This window comes from Corapipo altera, unplaced genomic scaffold (assembly GCF_003945725.1).
Source record: "Corapipo altera isolate COAL_440 unplaced genomic scaffold, ASM394572v1 65, whole genome shotgun sequence".
Taxonomy (NCBI): domain Eukaryota; kingdom Metazoa; phylum Chordata; class Aves; order Passeriformes; family Pipridae; genus Corapipo; species Corapipo altera.
The window spans coordinates 2,547,246-2,567,168 of NW_020884891.1; the positions used below are offsets into that span (position 1 = coordinate 2,547,246).

Consider the following 19,923-nt stretch of genomic DNA (forward strand, 5'->3'; position numbering starts at 1 on the left):
CTTGGCAAGCCTAATGTTACCTTCTGTTAAACAATTTTATTTGTTCTGAATTTTTTTTTACTGCCTTAAAAGTGTGAGTGAGTCCTGGAACTTATGAAAGGTCCTTTAGAGTTGGACTATTCTATTTAGCCTTCTGCACTTTTTGTTTCCTCTGTGCTCCAGTCTGAAATACTCTGATTTTATAAATGTCTTTCAGGATGATGCTTGGTTGCTAGAAAGTACCTCGTACTCTTTTCCTTTGCATTGCTGTTGCCATAGTATTGCTGTCAGTGCTATGGCACAAATGACAGGCAACATACAGCTATGACTGTATAAATAGGTTTCTGTAAGAACAACTCTTTCCCCACGACATAAGATATTCTACTCTATATCTGAGCAGAAAACTTAAGTCATGTTGTTTTTTTTTTTCCCTCTCCTTAAAGGCCTACATCTCTAGAACACTTTTTAAAAGTTAAAAACTGTTCCTAGAATTGTTTAGAAAGAGGTAAAGACCATTAAAAAATAGTGTATTCTATGGAATTCTCACAAGAATTGTAAGTCATTGCTGGTTGGTTTTTCCTGTTACAAGTCCTGACACTGCCTATTAGATGTCTATACTCTTTAGTCATTCAGGAAAATCAATGACAGTAAAAGACACTATAAAATGTCATGTTAGCATTTATCTGACATGGTTTATAAGAGTGGTGGTCTGCCATTTTCGTGCTTTAAGGTATTTTCTTCATTATGGTACAAAAGTAATTTAAATAGAGTGGTTCAAACTTTGTTTAATTAAAAAAGTAAATAAAAGTATGCATAGGAACGTAATGCTAAGTTCCACCCTGTGGTTTTTCTGGCAAACCTCTTTGAGTCCTGCTGTTGTTATTTTATAATCCCTGGAAAATCCACTGCAGTTAAAACTGGGGTTATGGGAATCCTTATCAGTTATTTTTAATATAAATTATCTACTGGTACTATCACAGCTTTCAGAATTGATTCAGGAAAGTTTTTGATGAACTCTTTAGACTGTTTCATCTATGTACTCATCCTCATATTGCTTTGAAAAACTTGACAGATAAAACACAAGATTTCGAGTGTGGCTAAAACTCCCCATATCTTCAAAACTAGGGAGAGCAGAGTGGTGTAACATTCATAGCCTTTTTAATAAATAAAATATTTCTTTTATAATGTAAGATTATTTGGAAGATTTATATGCCTGACTATAAAATATTTTTATATTGTTATGATTTATAAGCAATATGTACATCAATATTGTCACAGAAGAATTTGGGATAGGACCTGGAATTTGGTTTGTATTTATAGTTGTTATTGTTGTTTTGTTAATTTCCTCCACTAAGAAATTAACTGTAATTTTCAAATATTACTCTGTAAACATCAGGATGTAAAGAGATTTTTACCTCTATTTTGTTATTTTTCAGTTTAACTTATGATAGAGAAGGAGAAGTGGCAAAACAAGGCTTTCCAGTATGCACAGAAAGTGCAACCGTTCTGAAATTTTGTTTTCAGGGCAACATTTAAATACCAGCTCTTCATTGTGACCCACACATTTTTATTTGTGTTTTTTCATAGGAAATAATGTAAATAATAATATATTTATTTTAATAATAGTGAACACAAAGATGTACTTTCCTGAAATAAGACCTCTCTGCAGGTTGAAGTATGTGGGCAATTACTTTGATGGGGTGACAATTGCTGGACGTGTATTTAAAGGAATGTAAGACAGTTAATAAATAAAATCAGAATAGTCAAACTAATATCCTTGTACAACATCACCACAGTTATTTCATTAAGCTCACGCTGCTGCCATAGTGTTACCAGTAATGCTAATCAGAGTCTGCTGATGACTTCCTTATTTGCATATTCAGAATTTAATATCATAATGGATTTATAAACTGGCTGTTTATCCTACACTGTTAGTTCCCTCCTGGAGGCCTGGTTAGTGCTGGATGGTGAATTGTTGCACACTGAATTCCTGAAGTGCTACAAATACACCAGTGAATTACTGATGTAAATGGCTGCAGGTAACACGGTGACTGCGCCACGCAAACTGCACACCCCGTTCTCACCTCTGTCAGCAATCTCCTCCAGGTTAATTGAATTACTCAGTGAGCAATGCCTTTTTTCATAAGTGACGACTTTGCAGCATTGGATTTTTACTTCAGGTTGCTCCTTTTGTACAACCCTAAAAGCCAGAAAATGCTTTGCAGTTAAATCATGCTGACGTGGAAAGATGCACCTTGCAGATCTAGTTGGAGTGTTCTTTATCTGTTGCTTGCTCCCAATCCAGAGCAGTTCACAGTGTTTAAATGGAATAGCAATATTAATTGTTCCTAATCTGTTTCACTGCAGAATCAAATGTTTTAGTTTAAATTACCCTGAAAGTGGCACTGCTGAAAGTAACTAACAGGTGAAGGCAATTACTGGCTTCAGTAATTTTTTCAACTGCTGCAACTTGATCTGCAGGAGTAAATCAATCTGTGCTATGACAGGGAGAATAAAACGAGAAGAGACAGGAAAAAAAAAATTACATTTTTACCTACACAATGAAAAGAATATAGCTGTGTTAGTACAGGTATATTTGAAACATATGCTAAGGTAATAGGAGCTAAGATTACATTAACTAGAAAAATCGCTTTACGTGGAACTCTCGTACCTTACAGAAATGTTATTCCAGAAGATCCTAAATTCTGGAATGGCAGAATTATGTAAAGATGAAGCAAAGTAGCATATTCTCTGTATGGAGTTCAATAGTGGGATTTTTCTCTTCAAAGTTCTTGGCTGAAGGTTGTATGTAAATACATAGATATCTGTATTTACCTCTATCCTCCCATTCTACGTCCACCTTTCTTGAGGTTGTTAACAATCTTAAGAGGGAATACATTGTTATTCAGAATCTAGGTTGAAAAGTACAGAATTTTCTTCTGTGTAGAACAAGTCTTTATCTCACTTTGAAGGTATTGGTATTCCAAAGTAGTTTGCTTATAGATGAACAGAGAGTTAAAATTATATGAAATTTCTTACCAGACAGATTTCCAGCCATTGTTGGCTGAAGTTCACCAGACATCCACCTAGATAACATTTTTCTTGCTAGTTTAAGTTCCTCAATTAAAAATAGCTGGATTTCTTTGTGGTTGTTAACAAACATTACATAATTTTGTCAGTGTAAAACTTGGGGGAGAATTAAGACAAGTGTTTTTGGTTTCCCATTTTTAAGCAAGAGGTATAAAAAGATCTGTTTCTCAGCAGATGGTTCTTGAAAACTTCTTGCCTACTTTTTTCTTTGCAAACAAAAAAACTGAGGACAATGTGGTAGAGGGATCAAAGGAGGACGTTTTCCCGAGGAGTAAAGGAATATCTCATGCTGGAAACAAGGATTTCTGTACTTATTTCTTAATTTGATCTGATCCAGTTCTAAGATTCTTTCCTCAGTGTTTAAGTAATATTTTCAAGTAAAAAGTTGTACAAGAAATGTTATGCATTTTTATGAAGGATTAAGTCAAATGCCACTTTATTAATTGGATGTTGAAATAGTTCAGGTGGTTTACCACAGGATAGGTACTCATTTGATGTCTCTGTTACTTTAAGAACTCAATATTCTCTAAGTTTTTAAGAATTTTTCTTTTCCTTTTTCCAGCTACTCCTGGTATTCTACACGAATACTCATTAGTCATTCTGGAGATGGACTTGCTGTCTGGAACCTACCTCTTGGCAGTCTTATTAGCCTGTATTGTATTCCAATCTGGCGCACAGGAGAAGAATTACACCGTGCGGGAAGAACTGCCTGAAAATGTCCTCATTGGCAATTTGCTCAAGGATCTTAACCTAACACTGGACCCAGACGTGCCCCTTTCCTCACCACTGCAGTTCAAGCTCGTGTACAAGACTGGGGATGTGCCACTGGTCAGGGTAGAGGAGAACACTGGGGAGATTTTCACGGCTGCAAATCGCATTGACCGGGAGAAGCTCTGTGCCGGCATCTTCAGTGAGAACCGCTGCTTCTATGAGGTGGAGGTGGCTGTTTTGCCTGATGAAGTTTTCAGACTGGTCAAGATCAGATTCCTAATAGAGGATATAAATGACAACGCCCCCCTTTTTCCCTCGACAGTGATTAACATCTCTATCCCTGAAAACACAGCAATTAATTCTCGCTATTCTGTCCCGTCTGCCATCGATCCGGACATCGGTGTCAATGGGATTCAGCATTATGAGCTGCTCAAGGTGGGTCTCTTCCATTCTTTTGTGTAACTGTCTGTGTTACTGTCTTCCCACAAATGTTGCCAGTCCTCACCACCCCATTAGAATTCCGAAGCTGTGTGTCAGAGCTGTGGTGCAGTGCAGGTACGTCTTGAAGTGTGAATCTGCACCCCTGAGTGCATTTACTGCACTGTACCTTCACTTTGTGGAGAGCTGTTTGTGCATGTGCATATCTGTGTAATCCTGTGATGAAACATCCATGTCTTCATGAGCTCTCTATCAAAATTCAAAGTGTTTGTACGCTTTGGCTGTCAGTTGTTTTAGACCATGAAAGGTGGGTGACAGTGCCAAGTGCAATAGCATTTTGCATTAGGTTTATGTCTCCCATCTTTTTGTAAACATTTTTTTTTTGTGTCTCTCTTGCACAACTGTTAGATTTGAGCAGTAGAACTTCGCCCAGAAGTTGATGTGATGCTCATCATTGTTCCACAATGAAAGAGTCCATTTGTCAAAGCAGCTTTGTAGTGTCTGGGCAGGAGGAAGTCCAAGATATGAACAAATGCGAGGATAGTAGTGCCTGTGCAAATATTTCTTATTCTTGTTTCTTTTACTCTTTCTACCTAAGAACAGAAGAACTGCAATTAAGGAACAAAAGAATAACATAAAAGCATGTGGTGTTTATATAAACAAGAGTGTGTGATTGCTAAATACAGGATAACTTTCATTTGAGTTTGCTAAAATAGAGAGTTTAGAACAAGAAAGACACTTGTCCTAAAGCTATTGGGGGAAGCTGAAAATGCCTTCATTTCCCTTAATTTGGAATAAGGATTTATTTTGTGGTTTGGCTGCTCATCAACCAATCTGACATTCATTAATGACCAGAAAAATACAGACTATATAGGCAAATATATTCCTTGACTGACTTGATAGCTGATATTCACATATGTCGGTATTCACTAACAATTTAATAAAACTATTTTTTTTTTTATTTTTGCTCTTTTAAATTGCTTGGAACATGAAGCAGTTGTGTTAGTGTGGGTCCTAAGCTGTGACAGACAAAAATCTCTTTCAGAAAACTGCATCCCACTGGGCATTTCTAGTAAGCCATCAAAAAGGTAAAAAAAGAAAAAAAGAGAGATCCCATATATGCCTGTCTGCTCTCTGTGTAGCCAAGGCATTTAAGAACTTGCTATAATGTTTGAGGTCTGTGTAGTAAGCTTTTTAAAACCTTTCCTAGGTTATATGGAGAGCAGGTATATTTATGTGTGTGATTTTGTTTGGGGTTTTTTTAGATAGCCAAGCAGAAGCATCCAGTAGGATGCAGTCTTCTTTATTTGGCATATTAAATGAGATTCTGTGGAATGAATAACAGCATATTAAATAAAAAACAGTAAGACTAGAAAACAAGAAAAAATCCGGGGTTACAGACAAAATGTGGCAAAATAATACCTGGTCTAAACACATAAATATTAGTTATCTGAGAGAAAAGTGCTGTTATTGTAGGAAAAGGAAAACTGCAGAAAATGGCAAAATCAGGAGTCCCTGAGACTGAGTGAGCAACAGTTCAGATCACCACAATAGCAGACTTGTTTTTGAGTTTATTTTCAGACTGTGTATTCAGAAAGAGAATGTAAGAGATCAGCAGAGTGGTAGCACATTTGTGTCACACAAGTGGGAGCTCGTCTAAAATACAAGCTACAGCTCTACCAAAAACCTTGTCTAGAGATGCAGTGTGAGATAAGATGCTCTGCCAGAGAGGGGTTTTACCAATAAATGTGCAAATAACTTTCAAATAACAAATTTTTAAATAACTTAATTTTTAATTAGGGGAAAAAAATAAAAAAGAACTTGTTATATGTTGATTCAAGTGTCTCTGAAAAACTGCTTTTACCACATAATGGAAAGAAAGGTGATGAGGTTAAACACACACTGGTATGGACTGAATGTTCTGAAATCTTGTGCTGCACATGCCACAACTGAAATAATTTGTAAAATGACAACCCTGTAGTCAGATCTTATAAAGGAATGAAATGCATTTTTCTCTTGCATGCCTGTTGTTCAGGTACTTTTTGAGTTATGGATCCACTGCCTTCAAATAAGTCAGCAATTCCACATACCTTGGGAAATCTCTGTAAAGCCATGAAGGTGTTTAGGACAGCCAGACACCCTTTGGAATAGTACGTCTAGTTTCTATTGGTATTTTTTAAATGTTAATATCAAAAGCGAACTTAAGAGGAATAAAAAAAGTAGAAGAAATGAAATATTGTGGTGAGCAGTCAGGAAATCCAGCATATATTGCAGAGGAAGGCCATGAAGATGATTAGAGTGATGAAATACCTCTCTTATGAGGAAAGGCTGAGAGAATTGGGATTGTTCAGCCCAGAGAAAGAAGGCTCTAGGGTGACCTTTCTGAGGCCTTCCAGTACCTGGAGAGGCTGCAAGAAAGTTGGAGAGGACCTTTTAACCTGGGACAGTGGAAGGTGTTCCTGCACATGGCAGGGGATTGTAACAAGATGACCCTTAAGGTCCTATCCACCCAAACCATTCTGTGATTCTGTGATATACACAGATCCATCCCTCCCTGCGGAAGATTAAGGTGATAAAAAAGGAAGGGAAGAGTTGTGGTACCTGAGAATTCTTTCCTGGGTAATACTGAAATACAAAGAGGGAGAGTGACAGGTACACAAGGGTGGTGTTCCTTCTGCTTGCCTTTCCTCCCCAAATACTCTTTATGTGCATTATCCCCCTCTGGTTTTTGATGTACACTCTGAAGATACTGATGTCTTCTGGCTTCGGAGATGTGTTGACCTTTTCCTTCCTTCTATAACCAGCACAGAGAAACATGGGGAAGCTGCAGAACAGAAACTATTGTGCCTTCTGAGCAGGACGAGTCTGGCAGGGCTGACATGACACTCATGGAGAATTTTGGGAAGCACTCAATATGAAACTGATGGGCAGGGCAGTTTACTTGGAGGATGGCAGAGGAGCAGAAGATGATAAGATAGGAAAATCCCTTCACAGAAGCAGAAAAGCTGATACTTAAGTGTGTGTGCAGCATCAAAGTGAAATGTGTTGCTCTGTATTTTGGAGAGAAAGTAATAGAAAATTGTCAAGTTGTGCAGAGAAAGTTTTCCATTTATACTTCAATTTTGAAAGAAATTCAGCTAAAATTTGCTTGTTGCCTGTGTGAAGCCCAGACATATTTTGCCAGAAGATAGAGATTTTTCCCATTACAATGTCAAAAAAAAAAAAACCTCTCACTACAAACTCAGATGAATGGTTTATAGGTTTTTAACACATTTTCAGTAACTCTGTAGCTCCTTGGGAAGGTAACCATCATGTGTTACAACATTTCCTCACTTTGTTACGCTTACCTTACTGACCCTTTCAAAGTGTGGGGAAAAGGTTACGTGTAATTGTTGTATTCAGGTTCTTTTGCAAAGTACATAAAAAAATTGTAAAGTCTTTTAATTGTATGAAAGACTTTCATGTTATTTTAATATCTTACCTCTTTTTAAAAATCCTTTTGAAAGAGTAGAAAACAAAATTTCGTGTATATATATATATATATATATATATTTATTCTGAGTTCAGTGCTATGTGGAAACTGTGTAATGCAGGATTTGACTTATTTAAAATAAGAAAGTGCTTTAATTACCACAGAAATTAGCATTTGAGTATTTTTTTTCTACCTGTATTTTATCAAAATGTACCTCAATAGAGAATAACTTCTTTATATGTAACTGATTTATGGTACTGAAGCTTCAAAACTTCCCAGGTGTCTGAAATGGATGAACTCTAAAAAGGCAACAGTTTTGCTGTTAGTAGAAAAGAGGACACAGTCATGCAAGGCATCTTGCTGTTATCCAAAGAAGTTTTTGTGCAAAGAATTATAAAAGATTGTGTTTCTCTGCTGAGGTGCCCAAAGGTGACCATGGAGAGGACAACATGAAGGTTTCACATGGTAAAGAGTGTTTACTGTGAACAAGGGTAGGAGGGAGAACTTAGATCATATTTAACAATAAAAGAAAAGACATTTAAAATGAGAGACAGCTGGATTGGGCAGCAAGATGGCACAACAGTGATGGTGGGAGTTGGTAGAAGGGGCAGCTAAGACAGTGAAGTAGTTCAGAGAAAAAAATGGCCAGATGGAAATCCGCAGATTTTTGTTTCAGTTGAGGTAACTACTTAAAGTATAAATGGGAAATTACAGGGAAAAAGAGTTGGGCATTCATAAACAGAAGTAGTATGTTAAAACAGTAGGATGCAAGAGGAAATTTTAAACTGAAGCTTTAATAAACAGTGATTTCTGATTCAGGATTGATCTAAATATACTAATGTTCTGGTTTAACCCGTTAGACAACTAAGTCTACAGAGCTTTATTCACCACTTCAAGGCATTCCCATCATTTCCAGACTGATGTAACCTGTACGTTGTCCCTGGCAATGCCACCACAGTGTTATAAATACCTACATGCTGTTGTTGATTACACTACTTCAGTACACTTACATTTGAGTTCAAGGCAAACTAATATTTAGTATAACCTGATTAATATACTTAGAATGTAAAGGCATCACAGGCTTCTACTTTGAGTATGAAGATTTTAGTGTGAAGCATTTCTTTGTTCTATTGGATGTTGAAAAGGGGAGCTGGTTCAGAGTCAAATTGCAGCTTGGAGTACTGCAATGGAGAGTCACATGTCCTTCCAAAAGGATTCATATAAGTGCATGTTTTAAATAATATTTTAATATTGATTACTTAGTATTTCTTGTCAAACAGAATGTCATATACATCAGAAGTTGCATAGTTGCAACAGGAACAGAGCATTTTCTTCTGTGAGATAATCCTGTGTGCTAATAGGTTGTTGCTTTAATCTGTAACAGTTTAGAGAGGAAATTAGATTGGTGTTACTGTTATAGTTCCATTTCTTTAACCTATCACAGAAGGATATCCTTACCTTTCAGAAGGAGCTGGTGCATTCCCTCTAGAATAATATAATAATCTTTTTGTAGTTGTCAGTTCATACCTCTGTAATCTGACAAAATAGATTCTCTCTCAGTCTCGCAGTACGTCAGTCTTGCCTCTGATGAGGAGAGTTACATCTTGCTGCTGTAAATCATCTTTGTGATTGTCTTTCAGTAGAGGTTTCCTCTTCTTTCTGATACAGTTTATCAATTCCATGGACCATGAAAGGTGGAGATCACAAATCATCATATTTCAAGCCAGCTTTTGCATCTGGGTTATTTCTGAGTCTCATAGTAGTTCCGGATCAAGTAGCTCATATCACTATCAAGATCAAGAATAGAAGATGTGTTTTATGTAAAAATAAATCTAGAGAGGTAGTTAAATTTGCAGAATATATTTGTAGTTAAATGAGAATCAGAAAGTCCGATTAATGATGTCTGGGTCTATAATTATATTGTCAGCAATGACACAGATTTGAAAGTCAAAACTGTAACAGTGGAGGAGGGCAAACAGGAATTTTCTGTGGTCTTCTTGTGTTTAAATGTTGCACCAGGATTACCTAGAAGTTCAGTACATAGAGAAAAAGGAAGATAGAATGGTTAAGTTCCCTGCAAACTCAGTGCACAGTGACGCAGACTTAGATTTTTGTAACACAGTGTTCACCAGATCAGCTCCACTGTCCCAAACATGAGCTGCTTGAACCTCTCATTTCTTTTTTATCCTTTCATTTCTTTCAGTGGGAGCTGAAGCATCAACCCTCACTTTTACTCTCCAACTATGTTTGAATGAGGGAGTATCTCACAGCTAGTCACACTGGAATTAGTGTGGATTAAATTAATGTGGATAATTCTTCTGGGTAGGCTTCAGCAGCATGAGAGGACAGTGAAGTGGTATATTGGCCCTTTAAGTAGGTCACAGAAAGCCTGGGGTGGTTGTTATCAACATCTGCATTCTGTGAAAAAACTGCCAAGATAGAGCTTTTTTCCTACATGTAAACAGATATTTATTAATATTGTCAGGTCTTACTGAATATTGCAGTTAGACACAAATATGATTAAGCAGTTCCAGTTAGTTTTTCTCCTGCTATCAAAAATTCTTTTAAAATTTATTGTAGCCCTCTAATAGCAAAATATTCTTGCACTTTCTAATTTCTTTTTTATTAGCAACCCTGTCTAGTAAATGTGGCTCAATTTTTTACAATTGTTTTATGCTGTAGTTAAACATGCACCTTCTTACAAATCCTCCCCCCCATTAACTCATTTTTCTTACTATATGAAATATATGATTCTTATGAGAAAGTCTTGTAATGGAATAAAAATACTGTAGTAGTAATTTGTCTAGAGAAATCTGGACAGCCAAGTGGTCATCTGTGACCGTATTTTGAAAAAGTCAGTGGGTCTGAGCTTTAAAGGGGAAAACCAGCTGATTTGCATTCTTACAACTCTGAGTGTCTCTGAGGAGATAAAACTCTGCTCTGACTGGTGGTAGCGAGTCAAGAGTCAAGGTAATTGCCTCTTGTTGGTTGATACAAGGCTCCTTTAGGGTGGTTTATGGCATTATTGCTGTAAAACTGTCAGGTTCCGTTATCCTGACATCCCTTTGGGGATTGAATGAGGACTGGAGGAGAAACTCTTGCTTCCAGCCACGGCGAGTTCAGTGAGTTAGGGTGAGGGACAAGTTGGTGTATCTTGCTGCATTCGAGGCTCTGATTTTCACACTAGCTGTCATGAAACAATACTGTATAACTTAGCATGTTTCTGAGGGGAAGGGATGATAGACTCAAGCTGGAAGGCACAAACCTGTCAAATGGAGAACTTCATCTATCTTAGATGAACATTATCTGTTGCTGACGTCCGGACAGATCAGATTGCCAGTTACCACAGATGTGGTGATGCTTTCTGAGCACAAAAGACTAAGGATTTGTTTGCACAGTCCTCTGGAAACCAAGTATAGACTACACAGAGAAATGAACATTTTCCCAAAACGCATTGGGAAAACAATTGTTTCATTTATAAGGAAAGAAATGGCCAATTACACAATCTATAATGCTCTGAACAGAAAATCACAATAAAAGCACTAAAATACCCTCCATCTAAATGAAATTATGCTTTATTTTGCATCTATGCATGATATTGGAACTGCAAATATGCAGTGTCAAGCCAAGCTACAAAAGGTGTGTTGTATTCTTAAGCAGCTGCACTGGAGTAGCCTCATGTGAACGGTGAATTTTTATGTTTACAATGGCAATGTAATGCACCTCTGAGGCAAATTTCTAGAAAAATATGAAATGTCATGTTCAAAATCAGGTAAAGTAACTTTTATGCTAATAATGTGTTCTCGATTTTAATTTTGCTTTTGGCTTTCTACTTTTGGATTTTAGTGATAAAGATTTAAATATTCTTAGCTAGTTCCCCTCCAAATACATTGTATATAATATTTTTCTTCCTTTTAAGAGGAAGTACAAGGCAGAGAAATAGGTAAATCTAAAATTTTATTCTTTTAACTATCAAAGAATATATTTAAATTGAGTGTCAAGTATGGACTGTGGCACTTGACTGCATTAGTATGGTTATTTTTATTCCTGAAAGAAAGGTTTATTGCAAAGTAATTTATATTCTCTAACCCAGAAACATAATTGGTCTGAACACTTAAGTCCCATAGAGCTTTTGAAGCTGGGACACATAGCAAAGAGCATTTTAGACAATTCTGAAGAAACAAAAAGAAACACTGGGAAAACGAATGAATTCTGAGTCATCAGCTGTCAGTATTGAAATACATTTTTCTCTTATTGTGCTGTAATTGCTGGCTCTATTAATGTGATGTGTATTCTTGCTTTGGTTATTGCTGATGTTCCAAAGTCGAATAATTGTAGTTTATTCTCTGCTTTTTCAAGCAAATTGACATTTTCTGTTTCTCTTTTTCTCTTCTCTTTTTCCTTTGAGTCAGGATATTCCTCTGTGCTTTTCAGAATGGGATATTATATGACTTTTTTACTTGGAGACTGCATTTTCCTCTTCATTTTAACCCAGCCATATAATTTTCATCCTCATTTCCATTAGAGATTTTTCAAAAAAAGCTGCAGCAGTTCAAAAGGTATAAACAAAAGAGAAGTTTTTGTTTTTTCCTCAACCTGCTTCCCATCTAATACAAAAAATAGTATTCTGTCACTTACATATAATTTTTTTTGTGAATAGACCTTTTTTTGGAAAACCAAAAAATATTGTGAATACCATAATTTGAAAGTCAGCCTTACAAACAGACCCTGAAGGATTTATTGAATTTTCCTGCTTTCCATCAGCCCTGCACACCTTTTGTTGTTTTACCTAAATGAACTATTCATCCAAAATGAATATCCAAGATACTTGCTATGATTGTCCAATATCAGAACTTGAGCAAGTTCCTTGAAGTTTCCAGATTACTTAGTTCTGTGTCAGATTTTACACTAATTGAATGTTGTTTTTTTTTTCATTTAAATTCTGAAGTAGTCCAGTAGTTGTCTCTCACTCCCCAAAAATTGTCATTCAGGAGAAAAACTTCTTAGTGTGTGTTTTAATATATGCTTCTGAATATTTTTGACTTTTTGTTATTCAAATTTTGAAATGCATTTTATTAAGACTTCATCCCTTTGCTATATACCTTCACATATCATCTGAGCTGAACTTTTGTCTTTTCAGTCTTTCCTCGTGTCTGGTTCCAAAGTCTGCAGCTTCCTCACAGGGGGCAGTGGAGGGGCAGGCACTGATCTCTGCTCTGTGGTGACCAGCGACAGGACCCAAGGGAAAGGTTGGAATTGAGTCAGAGGAGGTTTGGGTTGGATTTCAGGAAAAGGTTCTTCCCCCAGAGGGTGCTCAGGCACTGAACAGGCTCCCCAGGGCAGTGGGCACAGCCCCAAGGCTGAGAGAATTTAAGGAGCATTTGGACAATGCTCTCAGGGACAGGGTGGGATTTTTGGGGTGTCCTGTGAAGGGCCAGGAGTTGGACTTGAATAATCCTTGTGGGTCCCTTCCAACTCAGGATATTCTGTGATTCTCTGATTATCTCTGCCAGCCTTGCTGAGTACCAAACAGCATGGACAGCAATAGAACTTGTTTTGTTTCTGTGCTGGTTTTTGCTTTCAAGGTTGCTTGTGGGGGTGGAGTCCTAAGAGGCAAAAGCATGTACACTTCAACCATAATGAACAGAAAAATAAGCATTGTTAAAAAAAAAAAATAAATTGTTCAAAGAATCTAATTGCAGAAATAGAAAGGACACAAACCACCCCAATGGTCTTTCTCAGTATTGTGTTGTGTGGATGTCAGGATGATTATTTGCAACATTTATGACTTCTAAAAAAGATCAAATTTATCATCATTCTTCCTACTAAACTTTGGAGAGAATAAATGAGCAATCTGAATATAGTTTTTTTGTTATTTAGGGTAGTGCTGTATGAAAAATAGCGGTGTCAGTTGTCTTGAAATCCCAGTCTCATTTTGTAGTGGTTTCTAAACCAGTATCATTTGTGCTTTTGTGTTGCTTTCTGTAACACACACTCCATGCTCTGGTGATGTGATCTTTGGGGGTCACTGCACTGTTTTTTGTTCCTGGCCTGCAGAGTAGCTGTGAATGAGTCACTTTTGCTTTCCCTGCCTCAGTTTCCTGACAGCTTTGTGATGTGAGTGATACTCACTTGACCTGAGAATGGCCTTGCTGGATGAAAATGAGTTTCATCTGATCTAGTATCCCGTCTCTAATATTTGATATCAGATACTTAGGACAGATTGTAAGAACAGCACAAGCATATTTTCCCAAGCTATTCCTGAGCTTCTGCTAGTTTTAGGCTCACAGGCTTCTTGCCTAGCAGTGGTGGTTATGATACTCAGATTAACTACAAATAAAATTAATTTGGTTCATATTTGAAGTATGTATATGCTTGAGCTAAGATGAGAAGTAAAGGCCATATATATAACCAGAATTTGCTCTGCTACCCAGTTGCAGAAAACTTTGCACATATTAATGGAATATGGTTTTCTCCTAAGTTTTCCTGTGTTAAGGAACTGGAAGAACAAGGCTTTTTTAGACATGAATTTACCTTTTGTGGGATTAAAACCTGGGTGGTTTAGGTGCTTCCATATTATTGATTAGTTTTAATAACAACTTCATAATTATTTGATGTAAGTTCATATAACTTAGTGTTCCAGTCGGCTGAAAATCTCTCTCCAAGGCTCAAAACCTTTCACAGTCAGGTGTGTTGAAGTCAAACTTTAACATCCAGGAGACTGGAAGAAATGGTAAAACCACCAGTCTCCTCATCACTGTTGTATTATTCAGGTAATACTAGAGAGTTCCCACAAACAAGAGTGAAACCTTCCAGAATCTATTTTTAGTATTGTTTTGAAGTTCAGCTACATATTTGTCACAGCGTAGCATATGCTTCAGGCCGCTGAGTTTCACAAGCAAGGAAAAAAAGAAAATTTATTTTGTTACTCATTGCCACCAACAGAGACCTGACTAGCAGTTGTGCACAGTGGATTTTCTTTTCCTCCTCCTTTTTTTTCCTTTTTTTTTCTTTCTTTTTTCTCTCTATATGCTTGTGGGTGGAACAAGCTTATCCATCAGAAGAGGTTTTAGGGTAGTAGCTTACGTTGTGCTGGTTGGAATTTGCATTAGAAATATTCAGTATCACTGTAGATCAAAAGACAAAAGTTCATGCTGCAGTGCTCTGTGCTACCTGGATGTGGAATCACTGAAAACTAAAGAGATGTGTTACTACACGTATTACTGTGGAATGATGGTTTGGCTTTTCCTGCTGGGCAGCTGTTGGAACTAATCAGATTGTGCCTAAGAGCATAATAAGGAAAAACTTTAATAATGCTTAGCCCTCTTGGAAGCTCTGTTGCTTCAGCTGTCATACTCACTTTCACTAATTTAGTTTAGGTTTGCTGTTTTGTTAAAAGCCATAATGCTGGATTTCAAAACAGATTTCACTTAATTTTACATTTCACAATGGGTACTTCCACATATATCCACAGTAGGCCTCCTCTTATGTTACCAGTAAAGTTAATTGAGTGTGGAACTAGAGTTTTGCCTCTGTAGGTAGAATGCATAACAAATTTAGTGTCACCTTAGGATTTGCAGATAGTGCTCTATATTGTGAATCCACATAACAACTGAAAATACTTCTGAGCAGTCCTGCAGATTTCTGTGAACAAATCAACTGAATCCTGCCTTGGAGAGCACTTGCTTTGTCTTCTTTCAGTATCTTTGAATTTGATGTCTAATGACAGATGTAGTATTTGGTAGAACATCCTAGGCGTGTGTTAAAAATAGGAACATACCTAACAAAAATTTTGAATTCAGAACCAACTGTTCATTCACTGCTTCATAAACATAATAAATGGAATTTTTGTTCATGGTTTAATACCTTAATGTGCAAAAATCCTGACAAAACCACTTAATTCTTTAAAATAAAGAAATAGAAATTAATTAATGTACAATTCAAGAGTTAGGCTGAGTCTCTGTGTCTAAGTAGCAAATTAAAGACTGTTTAAGTTAAATTGTTTGAGGTGTGCTTTGTTTTCCATGCTGATGGTCAGTTTCCCAGGTGATGGACATAAGCTGACATGTTTTTGCCGGATTTTTGTGTTCGTTTATTTTACTGGTTTTAGTTTGGTAGATTCAGCTGTTTACATCACATTTTTAGAGTATGAAGGCTAAACTTCACATTGAATTATTCAGAGCATGTTATCATCCCCAGAGGGTGCTTTCTTCCAACTACTTTCCTAGTTCTAACCTGCGTGTGGCTGAGAGATGCTGTCTTTGCTAGCAAGTGTCTGAAAGTAAGATTAATTCTCTGGGCATTGTGATGGTTGTTTAACCGGGGGTTATTATCATACAGGAGCAGTTGTGAGGAGTCTGGGGAAACTTTTCAGTTCTTGTTTGCCACACTGACACCTTTGTGGCTGAAATCATGTTAGTTGCCCAAAAGCTGTTGATATTTTGCACTGAGGAAGAGGCCGCAGGTCCAATCTCTGTGTGTGCATATTACTAAGTTTTGTTGTACCACAAACAATATGTGTCCTGTTATTTGGAAACATCTGTTTTAGGACAGTGATTGAATTAACCGCAGGAAAGTACATTATGTGTATCCAAACACGGGAAAGCTTGGTTTTTGCTTTCACTTGGATTGTACAAGTCGTTACTGGGCAGAAATGGCTTCAACTATCTTTGCTTAATTTGCTTTTTCTGGGTTAACACAGTTAGTGCGAGGTCAATCACATTACTAAATAACTCTTGAACTGTTTTATTTAACCTGGCTTTAGCCTTCCTGTGGAGATCCACCTCATCACTCACTTTACTACCAAGATTAACCACTCTCTGCATTTTTTCCCGTGAGTTGTGGGAGAGCTTGTCTCAGTTTACAATTTATTGAAGGATACATGTTACCTGGTGAGACTAATCTAGATCTTTGCAACAGGAGATGGATAATATATTTACCTTCTGAAGCTGGTGTTCTTATTCCTTAAATATTGTCTTATGGTGTTCTATGGATTTATAGGAGGTTTTTTATTTTTTTTCCTCTTAGACAGAAAATCCTTAGCCATAATTTTTAATGTATATTCACAACTGTACTGCTACTCAGGAATACGAACTGTGAAAAAAACTGAGGAGAAAAGCTGGAATGGAATCATGAGTGTTTGGTGTTTTCTCCATAAACATGACTTCTAATATTCTTAAATTTATTTCTCTTGCAAATCAGTGATATCAATTTCATCTCTGACTTTAAGTCTTAGAAATAGTACAAGTGTTTTCAATTAGGGTGAAATTGGAGTTTTATTTTTGTTTATAGAAAGGAATGTATTCTTGAGTATAACTATATAGAGAAATATATATCAAATACACTTTTACGATTTTTGATTCCAAACTCCCAGGGAAACTTCTTGGAATATAAATCATTAAGGAGCAAGTCATGGCAATTTATTTACCAGAACTTTCAATACACACAGGTAGCATGAGATTTCTTTTCCAAATTGACTTTCAGACTCAAGTTATTGCCTTACAGTAAAGAAATGTTTCTTCCTTTTTATCTTTCTTCAGTTCTAGTGATTCAGATAAATAGAAGTTAGTAACACTGGAGGAGGAAGAAGTCAAGTAGTCTTCCTGATAAATCCAGTACCAGAAAATACATCTTTGGTTTATCCCTACATTCCTTGATCACTGTGGTGAAAAGAATTTTATTTAATGAGTTTTAGAATTCAGTGTCCCTGGGACTATTTTTGGTATTTAGTGTCTCTCCGTGTGTCTTCTTGGCAACTGTCTCTGATTTATTACTCTGAAATTGCAGTATTATTTATTATCTTCCAATGTGCAGTGAAGTGGCATCTTGCACTTACTTATGTCACATGCTTTTGCAGTTTAATATGGTAGTTTCACTGTTATTTTCTGAGAGTAATAAAAAAAGGATAAGTTTTCATTCCTTGAAAAAGTATAGCTTTATTTCTTTCAAAAGCAAAACTGATCCCACAGAAGTTAAACGTCACACACTCACACACATTTTTCTTATTTTGAGTTTTACAAAGCCCTACAGAGTGGAGGCCTTGCAAGAGACTTAGGGTTGGGTCACTTCAGCAGTATTTGGGGCAGACCTAGAATTCCTAAAGCCTGTTTGTGGAAGCTGGGGGAAATCTACTCCATATGGAAGATGTAAACTCTTTTCTACTAGAATTCTTTTTCCTCATGCTGTTGTATTTTTGTCCAGATGAATAGTGAATTTTCTGCACTAAGGCTGTGGATTTTTTAATGTCAACATTCATAAAACAGTGAGACACGCACATTATGAAAGTTTTGTCACATTTTTTCCCGAAAGTGTAAACATAAAGGGAAGATACAGTGCTTTAGCCCACAGCTGAACTTTAGCTTTAGAAGGGCCTTAGATCAAATAAGACAATCTTGTTAAATAACCTCCTGAAAAAACTACAGCATGAGAGGTTAGGGTATTGATTTGTCTTGTTTAGGATGCCATGGATTTAAAGATATCACGCAGTTCAGCTGAATTTTTGTGTATGTGTGTGTATAAGAGGGAATGAGAGAGTAACTATACATTAATGAATGTTGATTTGCAAATATTTATACTGCTTTTTAACAAAGGGCAAAGGTTTCCATTCTCCTATTTTTTGCTTTTTTTTCCGTTTGTCACAAGCCAAATCCATTTGTACCTATCACCCTCAGTTTCCACTGAAATTATTGGAAGCTGAGGATGCCAGACAATCTCTGCTTCAGGGTAAAGGAATTTCCAGAAATGCCTCAGTTGTTTCTATTTTCTTGTGTACAAGTGGCTGTCAGTTTTCATCTCCTTCCACCTGAAAGTCCTGATGTGCTCACAGAGCAGGTAGTGAGCAGGAGGGCACTGCAGGTTCACAGCGCACCAACACCCTGGCAGTGTCCGCCTGAGAGCGCCAAAATGTGCCACTGGGAGCCTCAGAGACCTTGTTTGGCTGTCGAGGCCAAATGAGGTTGTGATTTAGGAGCTGTTGTGAGCAGCAATACAGAATTGTTAGTGCTTCCCTCCAAAGGCACAATGCTGCATTAGAGACTTGTGCTCATTTATTTCTCTTTTTCAGAGACACTCAGTTCGGTGCCTGTTGCTGTTCTCAGCTAGGAAATTGAGCAAATATGTAGTTGTCACACAGATATAATGCAAACATTCACTTGTGGAATATATTGTTGCCTCACATAAATCCTAATTTTTTTTCTTCATTATGGATCTATACTGGAACTCCAAAGACAGAAACATACTGAAGGGCAAGTCAGGTATCTGGAGCTTTATCATGGGAATTCAGGGCAAAGCTCAAACATATTTCATACCTGAATCTGTGTCCCCTCAGGTTTATTGAAAATGTAGGTTTTTGTTCAATAGAATGTCTGTGAACATTTCTGAACAACTATAAAAGAGGAGATTAAGAGGGGAGGTTATCTCCCTGGTTGTTACCAGCTGCTATTGACGTCTCTTGTTTTGGTCAAAGTATCTGTATCTCTAAATGAGAGAACTTAGCTTGAAGTTTAAAATTCTAAAGTTTCTCTTACAAACTTTAACGTTCTACGGTTTAACTTTAAACATGATTGGTAATTCAGAAGTGATTACCTTTTTCAGACATGCTGCAAGCCTTGGACAATCGATAAAATGTCTCTGTACTTCAATTGCCTATCTTTAGTTACTGTACTCTTACTCTTTATGTAGCAAGAGAATTGTGAACATAGATTCCTTAAAGTTTTGGGGTGCAGCTGCATATTTTTCTGAAATATATAATTGTGTGTCTACAGTGCATTGTGCAAAACTTCTCAAGAATGGCCCAGTTTTTTTGAAAGCAATTATCTTGGTAATTTTATGTCAGGTTCTTGAAGTAATGTGGATACACCATTACTCCTACCCCAGTTTGCAAAGGTAGATGAAATTAATTTTTATTAAAAGAGAAGCTTAAGGTTTCTGTTTTCTTTTAGATTTTGGATTTGTTTGTTTGTTTTTAATTGCAATCCATTTTTCAAAAGAGAAATTAGATTTCATTATAAAAAAAACAACTCAACTTGAAACAGCATTTCAGAGACCAGAGCTGTAATATGGAAAAAGAGTTAGTCATGAAACTTGGTGTTGTCTTGAAAATGTGAAGTGTATGTGTTTTGCTACTTTCCAGCTCTTCCTGTTCTCTTACCTGTAGAACTTGTAGATTAAAAATATTAACACTTTTTTAAGTATGGACTTTCAGGTTTGCTTAAGTGTAGACTGGAGAAATTAGG

General features: G+C 36.7%; 1 protein-coding gene across 3 annotated transcripts in view; it reads left to right on the top strand.

Annotated features, from left to right (window-relative positions):
- Nucleotides 1-19,923, top strand: part of PCDH11X (protocadherin 11 X-linked) — a 461,593-nt gene that overhangs the window by 42,303 nt on the left and 399,367 nt on the right. For all 3 annotated transcript variants that reach the window (XM_027645321.1, XM_027645323.1, XM_027645324.1), the window contains exon 2: nucleotides 3,632-4,215. In XM_027645321.1, the coding sequence (XP_027501122.1) occupies nucleotides 3,676-4,215 (540 nt within the window). In that variant the 5' untranslated portion in view covers nucleotides 3,632-3,675. The remainder of the gene's footprint in view (nucleotides 1-3,631; nucleotides 4,216-19,923) is intronic.